A 20793-nucleotide genomic window follows, 5' to 3' on the forward strand; every position below is an offset into this window, starting at 1 on the left:
AGTTTTCAGAATAGTCCAACAGAAATCACTTTGTATGTTAAACATGTGGATGATGTACATCTAATCATTGCTCTCTATGTCGATGACATGCTCACAGGACCAAATGAGAGTCATATTGCTGATTTTAAGGCTGATTTGAATGTCTCTTTTGAGATGTCAGATTTGGGGCATTTGCATCATTATTTGGGGATACAATTTAAGCAGTGTGATGGAGGTATTGCTTTGTGTCAGACAAAGTATATTGAGACATTGTTGCGGAGATTTGGCCTTGAAGACTGCAAGCCTATTGCTACTCCAATGGAGACAAGTTTGCAATTGAGTCTTCATGATGCTGGAGATCACTTTGATGTCACACTCTATCAGACAACTGTTGGTTGCCTCATTTATGTATGTATTACGAGGCCGGACATTCAGTTTGTAGTCTCACAGGTGAGCAGGTGAGCAGGTTTAGCATAGCCCAGGGTCTTAGCATTGGAAGGCAGTTAAACGCATCTTTCGCTACTTGAGTGGCACCATACATCTTGGGTTGTTTTATCCCAAGGGGGGATCGTTGCTGCCAGATTTACATGCTTTTTCGAACTCAGATTGGGGTGGATGCTATGACACAAGAGTGTCCACAAGTGGTTTTTGTTTCATGCTCGGTAGCTCATGCATATCTTGGTTGAGCAAGAAGCAACCTACTGTGGCCACTTCTAGTTGTGAAGCTGAGTACAGGACAGCTTTCACAGCTACGATTGAGTGTGTGTGGCTCAGACGGCTTATGGCTGACTTGGGTGTTGGATAGGAGTCTGCCACCTCTATCTACAACACTGACAGTCAGAGCGCATTGGCAGTTGCGAGAAACCCAATTTTTTATGCTCGCACGAAGCACATTGAGGTGCATTATCACTATGTCAAGGAGAGACTCTCAGCAGGAGAGATCAGCTTGGCCTATGTGCCAACACAGGACTACCTCGTCGATCTTTTCACAAAGGCGCTTCCTCGTGAGAAGTTTGAAGCTTTCCGCAAAGCTTTGGGCTTGCTCCCCTTTGTGGACTGATCTACTTCGGGCATGGCACTTCCCTATACAGAAGTACTAGCTCTCGTTCACACCATCACTCCCAGGGGGGATAAGTTGCCATATATATAGACAGTGATGTGTGTGAACACACTTAGGACCGCCGGGGCACTTTTTCCCTCTTTAGGAGCTTTTTTCCCTCGGCTTGTATATACGCCCATCATTCTAGGGCTAACTTATCTTTTGTACATTGGCACAATCTATACATTGTGTGTTGTGTGCATTCTTGCTTCTTCTTCTCAAGCTTTGTGTGCTTTCTTACAACCCTAATTCCAACAAATGACCCGTAAATAAATTACAAAATAAGAATTAATATGACGGTGTAAAATTTACACATAACATAAGATTGGGTCCAATTTGCATCCACACGAGTGAGGCCATGCTTCCTCTTGGCATATTTTAATCATATTACTTGAAATAAATTGTGGGGCTCAAAATAGGTTTATTTTACAAAGATGACGACTTCAATAAAAATTAGCTTGCTTTATTGAACATGTAATCTAACTACTCAAAATAGGTATAAACCTCAAACCGGGAGCTCTCACATGTCAATAAATATATTCACTGTCTGCCTTCAAATATGGATGCTACTCAAAATAGAATAAATGGCACACGTTCTATACACACAAATAAATAATAACCTATTTGCTGACACCCAAAGTTGAGTGTCTCGAAATCTTCTTAACCCACCACCAGGCACAATGGGGATGCTTCGGATGCATGATTTAAGGTTTTTGACATTCTTGACAGTTTTTCAGCACACAACAAAACCCTAATTTAGCAACATAGGTTTTGGACAAAGAAAAGGTGAATATAGGGTTGTATTCCCCATCCCTTAATCTCTCATTCTAGCCCTTTACCTCTCCATTTGGACACCCAGGTAACTAGCTAGGTCATATTGTGTACCGATTGCTCTATTTTTCACAGTTTTGATCGACTTAGATGGAACCAAAATTGACTTCATTAGTTAGATAGTGCACTCTTAGACCATCCTATAGAGCAGTACAACTCCCAAATCAAACATCATTTTGAGGGTCAATAGGCTAAACTAATATCAGTCTTTCTTTTAAAAATGTCAAAACAGAGAGTATTAAAACTTTGCCCAAGCCAAAGGTGATCATATACATGGATGGTAGACTCCGTTACCTCTATATAGAGCTAAAAATCACTCAATTCATAGTTTGGGATCTTGTTCAAAGGTCAATTAATATTTTAAGATGATGTCGAAGGCCAAACTCAAAGGAAACTATAAGGAAGCCTTTGAGCATGCAGCAAAAGAACACGGATGCAAGGCAAGATGCCGAGGGAGCTATGCATGAAGGGATCAATGGAAATGTTAATGAAGGGATGCATCAAAAGGCTAATGTTTAACATATGCCTAATGTTAAACAAATGCCTAAGGAGAGCGGAGACATGAATATGAACACCATGATGTACTTCATGCAAAGCATGCTTGATAGAATGGACCAAAGATTTCAATTCATGGTGGACAAGTTTGATTCTATGAGTAAGGAGTTGCTGAGGCAAGATGCAGATAAGGGCAAAGAAGCTTATGGTGGACCTATGCTACATCCATATACATCAAACACCATTCCGTCGATGGGGCCACAAGCTTATAAACCTTTTGTAAGAGCTTCACAGCATTGCATACTCCTTAAGCTAGTATGCACCATGGTGATAGAGGTCATCGATCTATTCTTGGAAAGAAAAACTTACCTCCCTCTCATTGATGCATCAAGGTGGAATGAATATGCTGGGAATGCCTATGAATGGCCCTATGCATGGTGTCTCTTCAATCCAAGGGAGAAGTTTGGACAGAGACAAAGGCATAGTTTTGAAAGAACCAAGGGTGGATAAAAATTGGAATCCTTCATACATGAGTGATTCTCACTTCAATGAGATGGGAGGTCATCAGTTCAATGAGATGGGTCATCATTCCAATGGAATGGAATCTAGTCATGGTAGGCCACATCATTTCAATGAGTTTGGAGGCAACCATGTTAGAACATTTGAGCATAGAGTGCATGATTGTCATCGAGGTGGTGATGAAGATGAAATTAAGGGAGTGAAGTGTTGAGATATTGAGCTCATCTAGTGAGGCGATGGACACTGATGATCCGCCTGGGGGATAGGCCCCACACTTACACCACTGGCATGGTTGGTGAGATCATGGGTGATATGCGACCAGTGGGATGATAGGCTGTGTGACAGCCATTCTAGAGACTGGCATAGTTATAGCGCCAGCTCATTTAGTTGGGTTCACACTGTAGAGAACCCTAGTATGTATTTGGTTGAGTACCTTTTCATATGGTGTGTATCTTATCTTTGTATATGGTGTGTTGAGTGTGTGAAGAAGAAGAAGAAGATTTTCAGCCTCTCACCTTGTGTGTTCTCTTTTAGGGTTTTGTGAGTGTGTGTGTGCTTGCAAGAGCTCAAGCTCTCTTCTCCCCTGCATCTTTTCATGGTATCAGAGCCTGGTTCATGCTAAGGGCTGAGTTGAAGCAAGAGAAGCACAGGAAGCGGTACGAGGGTAAGAGCTTCATCTACTCTTCCCTATTTGTGTTGTCGACTACACCCTTGTCGGGAGCTCTACGGGAGGCACCGGCAAACGATATCTGATTGAGGAGATTTCTTCACGGGAGTAACGCTGGCAACTATATTGTCCTATCAGACACAAAATTTTTCTTGCCGAAAATGCGTTTCGGGCGCGTTAGGACCTCCATTTTTCAGAAAGCATGCGATTTCGAGCACTACGGGTAAGTCATCGATTCTATGCAGAACTCTGTTTTAAGAACTGCAAGAAGACAGATTGGTTGTGTAGAAATTGTGTGTGCTGCAAGGAGGTCAACAGTTGCCATTGGGTGTATGTATGCACATTGAGGTCACTGGTTGTGACATTTGAGTGTAGTACAGTATCGCTGCAAAAAATACAGTAATTTGTGCAGGACAAACCAGATGCTGTTTCTGGTAAATTTGTGTATCTAGCAAGATGTCAAATGATGGCATAAACCAGATTGTTATTGAGAAGCTTGACAAGAACAACTTCCATGCTTGGAGGTTCAATTTAACAAATTTCTTGATGGGAAAAGGTTACTGCGAAGGCATGCGCATAAGTGGAAGGGTGGTGCATGTTTTAGTTAATAGTGGGAGCACACATAACCTTATTAGCACAAATCCATGTGCAATCCCGAATTACACTCCATAGCTTTACATTTGTAGCATGAAGTTTAAGTGATTAATAGGGCAAGATGGATTGTACATTGGTATGGTTGCCACTCGCTGAGTTTGCTCATAATAGTATGCATCATGAGAGCATTAGCATGTCACTTTTTGAGGCACTCTATGGGTATAAAGTAAATATACCAATGATGGTTCAAAAGCAAGAGGGGGTGAATCCTAATGCAAAAGAGGAGATGGTTCAAAGTTGGATGCACTCTTACAACAATGCAAAGCTAATTTGAAGCAAGCTCAAGAAAGGATGAGACACTATGCTAATGCTCATAAGAGACCATTAGAGTTCAAGGAGGATGATTAGGTGTTCTTGAGGATTCCCAAGACAAGATATGGTAATCTCAAGGGTAACAAAAATACCAGCTCCGATTACTACTATGGGCCATATAAGGTGGTGAGGCGTGTTGGTGAATTTGTTTATCAATTGGCACTTCCATCGATATGAAGTTAGCTCATCGCTACTATGGGCCATACGAGGTGGTGAGGCATGTTAGTGAAGTTGCCTTATCAATTGGCACTTCCGTCAACCTCAAAGATTCATAATGTGTTCCATGTGTCACATCTCAAAGCTTACCTTCGGTGAGTGGTATTTGTACAAGAAGAGCTTCCTCTAATGAATGAGGAGGGCATGGTTGGGTATGTACCGGAAGAAATTTTAGGTTCAAGAGAAAGAGTTATTCGCAATCGTATATTAGTGGAGTATTTGGTCAAATGGGGAGGACTACCTAAGAAAGAAGCTTCTTGGTGGCAACCCACCTCTACATTGGAAGGGTTTGAAGGGTTGTTAGATGCATTTGGGAAGTCCAACGAGGGTCAAGAATAGTGAATAAGCTTGCTATAAATTCTTGTAAATTCACTTGGGAGGGACATCCCTCTACCCTTTGGTGTATTGATGCATAGTGTATAGGAGCTTCATGAGGCTCATGTGTGTGGATGTTATGGCATGTTTTGAAGGAATTCGGAGTAGTTTGTAGCCATATACATGCAATTTTGGCCTTCTATACATGGTGTGAGCATGAGCTTGAAGTTTGACATGAGTTAACATATACTCTATCCATGTGGATCTTGGTTGTACATATCAATAGTTTCGAGGACGATACCTCTTGGGCTAGGGATGGTTTGTAACAAAGTATGTTCTCATATGTCATAATGGGCCCAAGGCCAATAGACCATGCCCATGGACAATATTAATCATAGTGTGAAAGGGGTGGTCATGTATATCTACCAAAATAAGTCATAATTGGGGCTAACCACTTGAGTATGAGAAATTACTCTTTCTTCTCTCTAAACCTAGGCTAATCTCCCTAAGCTAGACTAATATAAGGCTAAGCTAGGTTACTTCTAAGATACTCTAGATGTTGCTTTGCTTCAGTATTGTATTATGAGAGAGAAACTAATTTATATACAAGGTCGTAAGTGTTTAAACACACTTTAACTATGGCCATCCAAGGCTCAGAAGTGGCCTATTACTTATACAATTCTTATCCTCATAATACATGTGTGAAGTGCACTCATAGTAGGGAATTTATCCTAGCTTGCTATTCCATCCTTACATCTCTATAATTAGACCATTACGGGCTCCAAGTTGTAGATTTAGACATTGTTACTTGATCATTCATCGTTTTGGTGTGTCCGACTTTGCTCTTTGATGTAGAATATTAGTGGCGGTAATTTGCTTAGTAGTAACATCATTTCCTACTTAGTCCACCAAAAAGATCCCTCGAGACACCGTTAATTGATCATTCATCCGTTTGGTGTGTCTGGCTTTGCTCTTTGATGTAGGATACTAGTGGCGGTAATTTACTTAGTAGTAACATCATTTCCTACTCAACCCACCAACAATATCCCTCGAGTACATTTTTACATTTTTCTTATGATCCATAGGACTGCTTATTACTAGTGATTACTTATTTTTATTGGTGATTGCTTACAGGATTTTTCTGGAGGTGCGTGGCCCTCAAGTACATTTTTACATTTTTCTTATGATCTGTAGGAGCTCCAATATGTGGCAGTAAAGATCAATTTTTACGAACGGGAGCTCCAACATGTGGATGTATTTTGCATAGATAATAAGAAATAATGTGTATGAAGGCCCAATCAAGTTCAAAAAGTATGAAGGCCCAATCAAGTTCAAAAAGTATGAAGGCCCAATCAATATGTGGAAGTAAAGGTCAATTTTTACGAACAGGAGCTCCAACATGTGGATGTATTTTGCACAAATAATAAGAAATAATGTGTATGAAGGCCCAATCAAGTTCAAAAAGTGAAAATTACTCCAATTCAAGGACTAATTTTTTTCTAAGCATGCACTTATATGTGTATATAATCATCTTGTACAACTTACAATTGCACAACTGTACAAAGAAAAAAATGAAATGGTATAACGTACAATATATGTGTATAAAATCAACTAGTATAACTTACAATTACAATTGCACAAGGAAAAAAAATGAAATGGTATATGTGTAAAAAATTATCTTCTACAACTAATAATTGCAACTATAGAAAGATAAAAAATGAAATGGTATAACATACAATTTAACTTGTACATGTCTGAGCTACAATGAACAAAACCAATGGTCTATTGTAAGAGATCAAATTGATACATACATTTGGTCCAACATACAATATAACTATATATGGATAATTTTATGCGCTGATAAATCTAGTACACATTATATTCTCAATTGGTATACTATACAACTTCATCTTCTTTTATATGTACAAAAATTGAAAGGTCAATGCCATATATACACGTATCATTCCATTTATACCCGTACAACTACACAAAAAATATAAAAGGCCCTATCATGTCACCTTTCTATGGTGTCTTATTGGTACGCATGCGCAACAAATATTCACATAAGTGATAGCTTAAGGGCGTAGATGGCATGATACTTAAATCATACATAAAGAATAAAGATTTACAAATGCTGTGGATTAATTTTTAAAATGAAAAAAATGGCAAAGTCACACAATGTATACAACACAACTATAATGTCACATTAGACTCCAATTAAACAAATTACCAAAGAGATCCAAATAGAAAATAATGGCAAAGCCACACAATGTATATAACACAACTATAATGTCACATTAGACTCCAATTAAACAAATTACCAAAGAGATCCAAATGAAAAAAATGGCAAAGCCACACAATGTATATAACACAACTATAATGTCACATTAGACTCCAATTAAACAAATTACCAAAGAGATCCAAATAGAAAATAATGCAGCATACATATCCACTAAAAAGCAATTTCTCAGGCATCTTGTGCACCTCAGGCATCCCATGTTAACTAGAACCTTACATTGAGCACAAGGGCTTACCATGAAATTTTTAGCAACTAACCCTTCAAAACATGGGCTTGCATACACCGCTATCTAGGATAAAAGATATAAATAAATAATGTATACATCTTTGGTCATATAACAAAAGAAATATTTCATGTGGATAAATGTGTTCATTAGAAATGAAACATTTAACAACTCAAGCAAAATGGGCTACAAAAAAAACCAATCTTACTATAGCTCAAAACAAAATTAGTTATTCAATGCTTAAGTAAAAGCTCATCAAAAAAAACACTAAAAAAGAAGATAATAAATTCATAGAAAGCTTAAATACAAGCTCATTAACAAAACACTACAAGAAGATAATAAATTCACAACAAGCTTAAATACAAGTTCATCAACAAAACACTACAAGAAGATAATAAATTCACAACGCCACCTAATGATGTCTAGCATATTAGTCTTACAAGAAACACATGCACACAATGCTAGCCAACTAGTTCAAAACGAATTTTAATATATATGGAAGCCATGAATCATCACTATTAATCAAGAATATGCACTAATAAAATTTCATATCTAAAACCACCAAGGAATAAAAAGTATCATTGTAATCTTTAATGCAAAAAAAAATAAGCATATATCACTTTACCATCCACCACAAACGTGGATAGAAACATTTCTCCAAATATTAGAATAATATGTCAAAAAGCAGCACCAACATAGTAATACTTGGAGGCTTGAACATAAATCTTGAGATAACTACAAAACCAGTTAAAACTATCATGTTTAGAAACAATTTAACAAAGCCGTTGCAATATACAACAACAATAAATCAACCACAAATAGACCATCTTTGGACCAATTTTGAGACCACGAATATAAAAATCGGCGCCGCAACATACACATACTGGTCGAATCACTTGGTGATATTTTTCATAAAAGAAGGACTAAGTACACTAATACTAGGACACTGTTAATAGCATCTACAATGCTTTGCAATCAATACTACAGAATAAAAACATTTACAATGCTTTGCAATTAGTACTAAAGAATAAGGACTTTAGTGACAAGATCCTTAAAAGGATAGACACCACTTGCAAAAGGAAATGGCAGCCCAAAAAGAATCAGTTAATTAATCAAAAGTGTGGTTTACTTTTGAAGTGTGTACCACCTTTTTGATGAGGGGGATTACCTATTAACTTTGCAAAAAGAGTAGATTGGTGGTATATATGCCCATTGGTTACGCTAGGGTGTGAAAACAAGGGTTCACACAAAGGATGGGCGGGGTTGGGTACCCTCTTCACACACAGTGGACAACCAGCAGCTGACGTGGAAGTGTGACTCGTCCCCCCCGGTGAGGGCGTCAAGCATACGAAGAGCTCAACTAGAGATGTTAATGTGGTGGTTTTCTGGGCGAGCCAAAGCAAAATCAATGAGAAAAGCAAGCCAATTACTTAAGTAAAAGCTATAGTCACCCCTTAAGTAAGTGCTATCCACCCACCCAACTACCCCTTAAGTGAGGGCTATAGCCCTTAAGTAAGGGCTATAGTCACCCCTTAAGTAAGGGCTATAGCCACCCACCTCTTAAGTGAGGGCTATAGCCCTTAAGTAAGGGCTATAGCCACCCCTTAGGTAAGGGCTATAGCCTTCCCTTAGGTAAGGGCTATAGTCACCCCTCAAGTCAAGGGTGTAGTTTAACAGTGTAGATTAATATAAAATCTTAGCGATTTTTATTTATGTATTTTTTAAGTGAAGGAAGTGGATGATAATACTCCACGGAGCATGGTCAATCTAAAGAAAGAAGTTGGGACTTTAGAAGTTGTAAGCCAAGTCAACACAATCTCGAAAAGGTTGCATGTAACTCAATGTTCTAGAAACTACTTTTAACCCTTTTTTTTTCCGTGGTTGTGTATGAGGGTTCTGAATTACATATGCCACAAGGGTAGATTCGAACTCTCTACCTCCCTTTTTGAGTGATGTCGCTCATCTAAAGCCCACAAGGCAAACTTTCACCAAACTTTACATGAATCTTTTTCACCTTGGGCTTGGAAAAAGTAAACCTAAAAAAGGTTACCTGCAACACAATGTTCACGAAACTACACTTATCGAACCTTACATAAACCCATTTCACCATGGGCCAAAGAGTAAATAATAATTTTGGGCAAGCAGCTTCTTTCACTGATGTGGCATTTAATTAATACAACCTTAGTACACACGAGTTCCGCGCACCCCCTCCCTCTCCTCCTCTCTCTCTCTCTCTCTCTCTCTCTCTCCCTCTACTCGTAGAATGAGCCCTTCAAGGCCTTCTATAGATGATTGTGAGACCTTAAATAGAAACGATACGGGCAAATAGAAAGGGCAAAGAGAGTCATCATTTCATTGACTTTTTCAAGCATTAATCATTACATACTAAAATGAAACCTCACAAAAACACTCTTGATTCTTGAAAAACTCACAGGATATATTTAATGGAAATGCAAAACAACATTTTGGTGCATATTCAGAAACCCAAAAATCGAAGAAAACCGCTGAACACAAACCTATTTATACAAAAGCTGACACCATGCCATAACAGGGATGCTATGATACAAGGTTAAGAATAGGCATTGATGTACAATTGAAGAAAAATTTGTTAATTCCAAGCCCTGAGGTTCATAAAAGGCCTACTAAATTTCAAACTTGACCTTCCCAAAGGTATATTACAAATCCTCTCTTATAAAGGAATGATACAACGATCCTTGGAAAAAATGTGGTAGGGGCAGATACAAAACCTCTACAATGGAATTGGCATTGCTTTTTTTCTGGTTGGTTTACCAGATACCAGCTGGGTTCAGCCGCATTCCTTGTAGCAAGTAAGGTCTCTCCAAGAGAAACAGAGAGCTTCCACAAGCAGGAGTGCAACATCCAGCAACTTTTGAGGTGCATGGAGTCGTCTTTATGTTGCAGAATGTCAAGTTCCAAGGTGAAATTGTGCCGCATCTTCTTATGCAAAGTAGCCAACCCTTGGGAGCAGGCTCCTTTACCAGCAGCTTATAGTGATCCCGAAAGGTTATCTAGAAGCAAAATTCTCTGTGGATGTATCTCCTCACCATCATCTATATATGCTCACCTCCTCTGGAAGTTCAAGGTCTTCACACAGAAGGTGAACGTCAAAGCAAAGAAAACTGGGAAGATTATGAGCACTGCAGCGACCTCACCAAGGAAGTCCCTGTGAAAACCGAAGGTGGTGCTAAGATATTCAGACACGGTTTGATTGGCTATGCCTCCTGTTGGAAGGTTGACCGCTATAGGCTCCTTCACATCAGCATACTGAGAGGTGATAAGTCCATTCACAGTCCATGCAGTCGGGCATAGCCAGTAGTACCAGCTCCACCATTTGGGCAGTTTCTGCACAAGTTAGCATTGCACAATTAGATTTTGTGTGCACAAGTTAGCACTGGAGACACATCCTTAACAGCTCAAGGGCCACAAAAGACTCAGTACGGTTGCCAATCTCAGATACATGAACTTGGATTCGGAAAACTAACCGGCCTGGGCATCAAGAAACCCGAAAAAAGGTTGAAGACGGCGTAGAAAGCTGACGCAACAATCGCTGCTACTTGATGGTTGGGTGTGATGGAAACAGCCATCATACCATAGTACGTGAAATAGAGGAACGTGCAGAACATTGTAAATAGAAACCATAGACATTTGGAAACTACCCACTGGAACCCAATCATGGAGTACACCAAAAAACCATACATGACCGTTTGGAAAAAGACGTAGGGCAATTCAATGACGACCTGAAAGTTCCCCGACAAAGTTATCCAAATCAACACCTTCAAAAACATATGTAGCACTAAGTGGTATGCTATACACAGGAACTGACCTGAGCAAGGGCATATGGCAAAGCCGAGTACATTCCAGCCCCTCGCTCTCGGTAGAATACCGTACGTTCGACCGAGACAACCGGCTGCACTGTAGAACAGTTGTTTATACCTAAAAATAGTGTTGCTCCATACATTGCCCCCATGACAGTGAGGAGATCTTGCTGCTTTGTACTGGTCATCCAAATTCACACGCCATGAGAAAAAAAGGCCACTGACAGACATGATGATAAAGTTATATAAGTAAAACTCCTAAATGGGTTGAAATACTCACATTTTTGTTCCAAGCTGCCAGAATATGGTGCCAAACATAAGAGCTGATATGAAAGTGAATGAGAAGCGAACTAAGTTGTAATCCGGACTACGCCAATATGTCAAGTTCTGCTTAAATAATAGGGCTTTGAACTGCCCCCATAATGGCTGACAAAATTGAGTTGGAAAGTACAAGTCTTTTGTTCCTGGAGCTGGTAAACTAAGCTCCTTCACCAGCTCTTTGTTACGCCTATAGTCAAGCTTTTATAAGTGAGAACAAAGCTTTTTTCATTTTGTAAAGCTCCCCCACAAACTCACGCACACATGCAGGCAGTAACTTTTCTTGTTCACATCTCATACTGCCGCATTAAAGGCCAAATTACAGTTCTACGTATCAGATGAAAAGGGCACAGATAGCCAATAAGAACCTGTAGAAATGGAAGGAATGCTTACTGTGCAAGAGAAGATCTTCTATAAATTTCTGCGAAGTCCACTCCAAGACGCTGCTCTTGCGCATTATTACTGACCTCTAGCATCCATGTGGCGGGATTGTACTTGTCTTTGATTCTAGAAACTCCCGGAATAGCCTGTATAAAAGGCAGCACAAGCATTCAACACTACCTCCTGAGAGGGCTTTGCAAAAAAAAGACAATTTAGATCTCATTACCTCAAAGTACTCGATTATCTTCTGGGAATGTTGGCCCAGTGGCCCAGCATAAATGACTTGACCACCTCGCTTCATCAACAAGAGCTGAGCAGAACAATTCTGTTCATATCACCTCACAAAAATAGGTAACATTTCATAGGTTCTCTAGCACATGCATTTTGTCCTACCTCATCAAACGATTCAAAGATGTCAATGCTTGGCTGATGAATTGTGCAAACGACTGTCCGCCCAGTGTCCACTGTATTTCTTACGGCACGCATAACGATGGCTGCTGCTCTGGCATCCAAACCAGATGTAGGCTCATCCATAAAAATAATAGAAGGGTTTGCCACCAGCTCGACGGCAATAGTGAGCCTTTTTCGCTGCTCGGTAGAAAGACCACTTACACCTGGGAGTCCTACCAAGGCACCACTTAAGTTGTCAAGCTCAACGAGCTCCATAACCTCGTCCACAAATTGCTGGAACACAGTATAACACACGGTATCAGTATGAGCCATGCTAGTAAAACAGCGAGAATCCTCGTGAATACTAGGGTCAAAAGGGGCATAAATGTTTGCTTCACTGACATATGGTATCAGTGCAAACCATTCTAGGCTGGTTACAGAACATTCCCCACCTGTGGGATGGGCCAGTATCCTGTCTGTCCCTCATAGGTGACCAAAATGGCCCTCCCACTGATGGTTTGGTAACCAGCCTAAGGCCAACATTGCACTTAAACGACACCCATACCAACACATCCCACCTTCGTGTTTAAAAACTTACCATTCTGGTTTCAGTATCGATGTCAGCGGGAAGACGAAGCGACGCAGAGAAGATAAGAGACTCCCGAATGGTAACCTGAGGAGAGTGGATGTCTGTTTGTTCACAATAGCCAGAAATCCTAGCAAATGTCTCTTGCCTTTTGGGGTACCCAGATATCCTTACATCTCCCTCAATGTAGCCACCAGTTTTCCGGCCTGCAAGAACATCCATGAGAGTGGTCTTTCCAGCTCCACTGACACCCATGAGGGCAGTGAGCACACCAGGCCTGAAAGATCCAGTGACTCCGCGCAGCAACTGCAATCTGTTGTCGGTGACTCCTTGTGCCATCATTTCCTTCATTTCATAAAACATCCCTTGAATAAGACATGCAGCCCTCAAGACCTTGGCAATGCACTGTACCCAAGCATCAGCACACTCGTCAATAATAAGATGGTGGATGAATAAGGGCTTACCACAGGCATGTCTACAAAATATTTGACATCCTCAAAAGAAATGGACAATGGTTGAAAAGGAAGGGACATTCCATGCTTCACCACGGACATCTCAACACCCCCCATGTTATCGCTGTCACTGTGAATTGAACTACTCGTCATGCGGTGCATCTGTGCTTCATCTGCAGCAAAGTGCAAGCCTCACATAAGCTCTATGTGAGCCTTTTAAAGTCCCACCATGATGTAAAAACTTGGAAAAGTACCATATGCAAATGCAACTTCCTACATGCATTGTTCCCATCCGAAGAAGACAAAGATCTGGGCAAAGGTCTCCGTCTAGAGTGCCGCATTTTCGGGTTGATCAAAACTTCCCCACTTGTATCTTCGCTAGCTTGCATTTTGGCAAAAGTTTCCTTCGAAATCACAGCTTGACGCTTCCCAATTGCTGCAAAAGGCAATGAAAATACAGTATAAAGTGCAGCACTTAAGGACTACCCACATGGAATGTCCCTGGCAGGAGTACAACAGCACCATTGTAAAGAGCTTCATACTTACGGCGGAAGTACGACAGCACAATTGTGAAAAGGAGGTTGAACACCACAATGAATCCAACCAAAGCACCAATACCAATCCAGTAAAAGTAAGATTCAGTATAAAGACCACGATTTTGTAGTATCTGAATGCCCGTAGAAACATTGCTTTGGGGTACAATTGTATTCTGCACACAAAACAGGATGTTAATTGTCTAAATCAACCCTTTAAAGAGATTTAAGGATAATATATAGAATTGGAAAAGGTTACAAAGCCTGGTACAAGCTCATACCCATCTGGGAGCAAGAAATTCATTAACAGTAGTTGCCGTCTCCCCGTATGCAAGGGGTGATAAATAGTAACCCCAAATCCACCAGCTCGGGATTCTCGCTGCATTCAAAACCAATCAGTAAGGGCCCTCGTTGTGCAGATAAACGACAATCTTTGAAAGACATAAGATCATTATAGAGAAAGCAACAACACCTCTTGGAATGATAAAACCACCAAGCATGAATATAATTAACAGCACAAAGGAGCCACCAGTGTTGGCAAGGATCATGGACCGACAGAAACCACCAATCAATCGGAAGAGGGACGACGACATCTGATGCATCAGAAAAAGTAGCAGATATTGTCGGAAGAACCTGAAACAGAGCCATTTCATGACCTTGAGAATTTGATATCTCATTCACATGGCTTAGAATGCATGCAAACATGGACCAAGAACCAATAACACAATACAGCTCGAAACCTACAACCCAGACCTACCTGCTAGGTTCGGGAGAAAACCCAATGACATAGTAGGTTAAAGCAACCCAGAGGAATGATTCCACAACAGACTGTGGAATCCTCAAAACAAAAGTCGGCAGTGTGTATGCCCATGCTGGGTAGAAGAGGAGGTCGCGTTGTTTGAAGAATACTGGGAGTCTAAAGATTGTCAAAGACATCTCGGCAAAACCGTTGAACATGATGATGACCAAGGAGAAAAACAATGCTCCCAGGTAGTAATTTCCATCTGCTAATTCTGCTTTGAGTCTCGTTCTTAAAAACACAGTCATTGCAATGAAAGCCACAATGACCAGCTACATAACATAAGATAACAAGTTACAACCTGTTATTCTACATAGGCAACAGAAAAAAGTACATGCATATACACATGCATGCACATGATGACACCACAGCAAACACAAGTAGTACATACAGACATTAGCAGACACGCGCATACATGTATACATACACACATACATACAAACACACATGCATACATGAATATGATGACACCGCAGTAAACACAAAATAGCTACATACATTGACACACACATGCATGCATACATACCTATGATGACACCACAGCAAAAAGAAAAAAGTACATACATTTGCACACATACATACATATGATTGTCACCACAGCGTGGTACATTATTGATGGCATACCTGCACACCCTTGAAAATGTAGACGAATGAGTTTCTTTTCATAAGAAGCCATTCCCGAGCAAAGCAAGCTTTGAAAAGGTCTATCTTGCTGACCGAATATCTCCTGAAGGCCAATGCTGCTCTGTGGCTCCTCTCTTTTGGATAAGGATGGGACAGCTCCTCTGCAATACGTCTACCCACGTGAAAGTGTTTGAACTTGTCAGCAAACTCTTTCACTGTGACGTGACGATAGCGCTTTCTTTTGTCAAACCAGTACTGCTCTTGGTCTTTCTGTGAGGTCACCTAAAGGTGGCATTCAAAAAATTAGGACCTTGTAGTCTGTAGACCACTCTCTAGAATCCAAGGGCGGAGTCAGGAGTTACCTCTTGCAAGAAGTCTGCAGCACCCTTCCTCTCTGGGCACTTGAAGCCACAGATCTCAAAAAACTCCAAGACGTGCTCTCGTGGGCCTTGATAAACAATCTGCCCTTCAGCGAGGAGAAGCACATCATCAAAAAGTTCAAAGGTCTCGGGTGGAGGCTGTAGAAGAGACATCAAGATGGTCCCTTCCAACACATGAACAAACTGCCGCAGGCACTTCACCACCTGGAAGGTGGTGGAACTGTCTAGACCTGTAGAGATTTCATCCATAAAGAGTGTTTTGGTAGGTCCAACAATCATCTCTCCTGCAAGCAAGGCACAGATGCCCATGAGTTCATTCATGGAGGTATGACCTGTATAAGGGCTACACCATGGCATAATTGATGCATGTGGGCATGCATGTATGCGTCTCAGTGTGAGTGCGTTGGGGAGGGGAGGGAGGGGAGGATATCTGCCTGTGTGTGCATATACTTGGAGTTCTGCTAAAACGCAAGTACTCTAGCATGAATTTGTGGAACACAAACCTGTGGTGACCCTCTTTTTCTGGCCTCCCGAAATGCCTCTTCGCATCGGATCTCCTACCATTGTGTCCGCGCAGACATCCAAACCAAGAATCTTCACCCAGCACCAATGGAAGACAAGTCAGATGACACGTCTACATCAAATAAATCACATTATCAAAATTGCAGATGATTAAGCCACCTTTTGACACTTTACTTGCATACCTTCAATGTGTAATCTGTCTGAAGGCTACCCTGAAGCCCTTCCAAAGAAGTCGCCTGTACAAGAAAATATCCCACACTGATCAGATTTCAGAATACACAGGCCCTTTCCAGACACATTATGCCCCTGGGCAAGTCCCCCACCCCTTTGCTGATGGGCAGGGTTACAGTAGTACTGTAAGAAGTTCATAAAAAGCATCCGCCCTTGATGTATCACACCTTCATAAATGCATCAATTTCAGCATCCGGAAATATCCCAGCCTGTTTTTCTCTCTTGGCAAGCTCCAAGAGCATCTCTGTACAAAGTAAAAGGTACGCACAATAAGATGCAACCCCAAACAACATAAATAAACGCTTGCTTGCACCAAAATGTCAGTTTCCAAACTATAATTAGTGGCAGCATCACATTTTTACTGTACCATATCTTGTGCCAACTCCTTGACATTGGGCAGAAAAATCCAAGGTCTCCCTCACAGTTAATTCTCCTATATGCAAGTCGTGTTGGCTGATGTATGCCGAAGTTTTTTGAGGGACAAACTCATGGAGAGTATGCCCATTGTATGTGACACTTCCCCTAGTCTGCAATGAAAACACACCTTGATTACATGTAACATTTCGGCACAGTCCAATTTGGAAGATGAAAAAATTAAGGTTCGATCAGCAACCTACTTTCAAAGAGGGATCCAATTTTCCAGCCAAAGCTAGGAGAAGGCTCGTCTTTCCTGATCCCGGAGGCCCCAAAAGAAGTGTCATCCTGGGAGAGAGAAGGAGAAAAAGAGACAGATGTTAGGACTGTAGGCAATGCTTCAATCGATGCACAATCTCAAATTTCACTGTAATTATATTGATTACCTGCAAGGCTTGATGATGCCACTAATGTCTTTCAATATTGTAAGACTGGCTTTCTGTGTTGTGGATAAGTGGAGCAAACCCAACAAGCCCTGATGTACAAAAAGAGATCATCAATCATCGGATCCAGTCCACACAACACATTAAAAACCTTGATAAGGGTGATGGTGATGGCCTCACCTCTACAAAGTTCCTGACAGTGTTCCAGAGGGTGGGCAAAGCCCGGCCTCCCACATGACACTGGGCATCTATTGTGAAATTCTCAAACCTGACCTCAACTGTCGGCAACTCTATGCCCACTCTGCTCAAAACCAGATCAGACCATTTTAACAAGGGCATTATGCCCTAAGTTCGCTAGGCAAGATCAGAACCTCAGTAATCAAGAAATAAACAAAATGAAGAAGAGCATTGTGCCCCTAAACTCTCTAAACAACAATAATCCTCCCTAAATCAAAGATCAAAACCACACGAGGTAAAACACCATTCAAACAAATGAGAGACCCAGAGAGATGGTGGTGGTTGGGTGCAACATACTTATCGATGCGGTTTCGGAGCTTGTTAAGAAACTTTTCATTGTCTTCTTCAGTGACCTTGAGAAGCTTCTCAATAAGCATCTGCCGTTCCACCATGCCAAGGTTCCTGACATCAATCTCCTGGGTGATGACCTTGCCTCCTTCAAAGCTCTTGAGGATGGAGGTCCGGAGCCGGTCATAGGTGGGCAGCTTCTCCAAAGCCGCCCACTTGAGGGCCTCCTCATCATCGTCCTGGGGATCTCTCCTGGACTGCATGGACCGTGTGAACACATTGTCTGCCCCCCTGGAAGACCAGCTCCTTATGCTGGGGTTCTGCCTCACTGTCCTGCTCATGCTCCTGCTCAGAGTGTTTCGCAGCTGTGTCCCCCATATGTCTATGTTTTCCAGCTCCACTGCCTGTGCCATGGCTCCCTTTCCCCTCTCTAAGGTTTTCTCAGCAGATGTGGAAAATGGGCTTTTTCGGAGCAGATGGATTTTTTTTCTGTCAGTGGGTCGGAGTTAGGGTTTTTTCAGAAGCAGATAAGGTCAAAACGGCTATCCTTGCAGATGGGCTTTGGTCAATTAATGTGATGGAATTAGGGTTCTGCTCAACGGGATATGATGATTAGGATTTGAACCAGGGGCTTTCTCAACAGAGGTGGCAGATGGGTCTGCTAAAAGGTGTGGGAGAACAGATGGGTTGGCGCAACGATTAGATTTTGTTCAGCAGATTTCCAATGGGTTTGGTTGCTCATAAGCAAGAGAGCTCTGTATGATTACAGATGTAGCAGGCTAATCAGGCATACAAATAAGATTAACCAAGAGCTTAATAACGATTTAGCAACCCGACCTCCACTTGAAATCTCATCTCATGTTAAGCAGCCCAAGGGGGCTTGAGAGACCTAATGTTAACATTTGCAACCCCACTGGGATTAGAAAGGGCTCAACCTAACTGGGCATGAAATGGGTGATGGGTTAGCGCTTCTGTGGACAGAAATTAAGCAGCCAGAGCGGCTAGATTACGGATTATCATGTAGAAGCAGGGGTTAGGCAGTGAAGCACTCTTCACTGTTGTCCTTGTTAGGATGAAGCTGCAGCAGGCCTCCAATGCAAGGGAAAGACCATTCAATCCTGACTTAACAAAGCAAATATATATATTATTCTTATTAATGTTATTTATAGTATTATTTTTGATGGTTTTCAATTAATTATGAGGCCAACCCTGTCAACGCCCAGTTGGCATTTAGTGGCCAAGGAATGGTCAAACAGGTTGTCACGTATCACCCGTAATCACATTAGGGCTAATCTCTATAAATTCATTCTTGTAATATTCCGATTTATGATATCCGATCCCCTCTTTTTCCCTATTTTCTCATACGTAATTAATTTGTTGCTATTTAGCTATGCCATTGCTAATAATATAATTATTACATTCGATTGTAATTTTTCCCCATTAAAATTAAAATGCTGCAGCTCGTGGTCGGCGGCTATTTAAAATAAATAAATAAACATAATACATAAATGAGAATGAGATGCTTGACGTTGTCCGCGCGACCGCCTGTGGCCGGTGACCCGGTCGTACACGTTGGTTTCACACTTCATTGTACTATGTACCTGTGAGTCAGTGTGACCTTAGTAACCATGACCGCCATATATAGCTGTCGTCAACGCTTGACATCAGTCATAATACCGCTAAATTAAGTGGCGCCTCTAAACAGGCTATGACCGGTGGTAAAAATAAACTTTGACGAAGTCAACTGTACAAGGCTACAGGAAGAACCGGTCATAATCTCCCCACGTTTTATTGTCTTTTAAATTTGTGTTGGGGTCCATAATATATTTTATACTACTTAATATATATATATATATATATACTTTAAAGTTTAAATTCTCCCTCTTTTTCTTTCAATCAACCTTCCTTTTTATCATCCCTATGTTTCAAAACTAGGGAATAGGGATAGGGTTCATGTGCCCTCCTTGTTGGGGTAAAAAGGAAACTTACCTATTTCCCATTGGCTTCTCATTAAACCCACAATTCAAGCAATAAAGTGACACATTTTCTCAAAAGTATGTTGTTTTACCATTGGGTTCTCGTTACACCGACAATTCAAGCAATAAAGCCATACATTTTCACAAAACTATCTCTATCGTAATGAAAACCTTCGAGTCCAATCGGCTTTTCCAAAACCCAACTCACTTGATGATGATAAGCTGAGAAACCGCTTTCTCGAACGTTGTGCCCAAATTGAGCGGACACCATTAGGAAGGTCCAAATATACAAGATTGTCTTATTTTTACATCTTTATTTTTTTCACCATATTCCCTACGAAAATGTTTGGTTGCATCTTGCTATGTGGGGTAAGCCAAAAGAAGGATTGTAGTGAGGCAATAGAAGTTGTAGATGGAGGGCTTATATCTTTTGACGGGGATTTTAAAAAATTTCATGTATCTTATGACCAAAATGCCCAAAAATGGGCGTAAAAAATCAAGCTTGCCTCCAATGTATGGTGAGCACGTCATTACCCTACATTGAAATTTGTGGGGAAAACGCCCTTTTTAGGGCATGGTGGTGCTTTTACTTTGTTGGGCTTACACCCATCCATGGATTGGTCACTAACCTTACAACAAACTTATTTGGAACTCTCATCATCAATCTATCTCCCCTGTGTAAGCGATGGCATCTAATGTGTGTGAGTAGTGTACTTTCAATTTTTTAGCAAAGCCAAAAAAAAAATAGGTATCTCTATATCACCTCATATTGTAAATCAAAAGATCTAATCATTATCTTAATTTTCCAAAGTTTCTCACTATACCATTGTAATC

At 40.9% G+C, this 20793-nt stretch overlaps 1 protein-coding gene across 1 annotated transcript; it reads right to left on the reverse strand.

The window, feature by feature from the left end:
* Window positions 1-10178: 10178 nt before the first annotated feature.
* On the reverse strand, window positions 10179-19119 carry LOC147625608 (ABC transporter G family member 35-like). The gene is made up of 24 exons (XM_086817131.1): window positions 17993-19119; window positions 17639-17759; window positions 17462-17550; window positions 17279-17363; window positions 17029-17188; window positions 16829-16905; window positions 16613-16666; window positions 16412-16502; window positions 15891-16192; window positions 15529-15810; window positions 14863-15176; window positions 14578-14738; window positions 14387-14484; window positions 14119-14281; window positions 13850-14008; window positions 13585-13745; window positions 13133-13465; window positions 12538-12828; window positions 12371-12454; window positions 12157-12290; window positions 11726-11953; window positions 11454-11625; window positions 11113-11367; window positions 10179-10972 (listed from the first exon to the last, which is right to left on the reverse strand). Exons 1-24 carry the CDS (start codon window positions 18394-18396, stop codon window positions 10691-10693), a joined length of 4500 nt encoding a protein of 1499 aa, XP_086673257.1. The 5' UTR covers window positions 18397-19119; the 3' UTR covers window positions 10179-10690.
* Between the last annotated feature and the right edge of the window lie 1674 nt (window positions 19120-20793).

This window comes from Cibotium barometz, chromosome 23 (genome assembly GCF_041138505.1).
Source record: "Cibotium barometz isolate CiBa-2024 chromosome 23, ASM4113850v1, whole genome shotgun sequence".
Classification (NCBI taxonomy): Eukaryota; Viridiplantae; Streptophyta; class Polypodiopsida; order Cyatheales; family Cibotiaceae; genus Cibotium; species Cibotium barometz.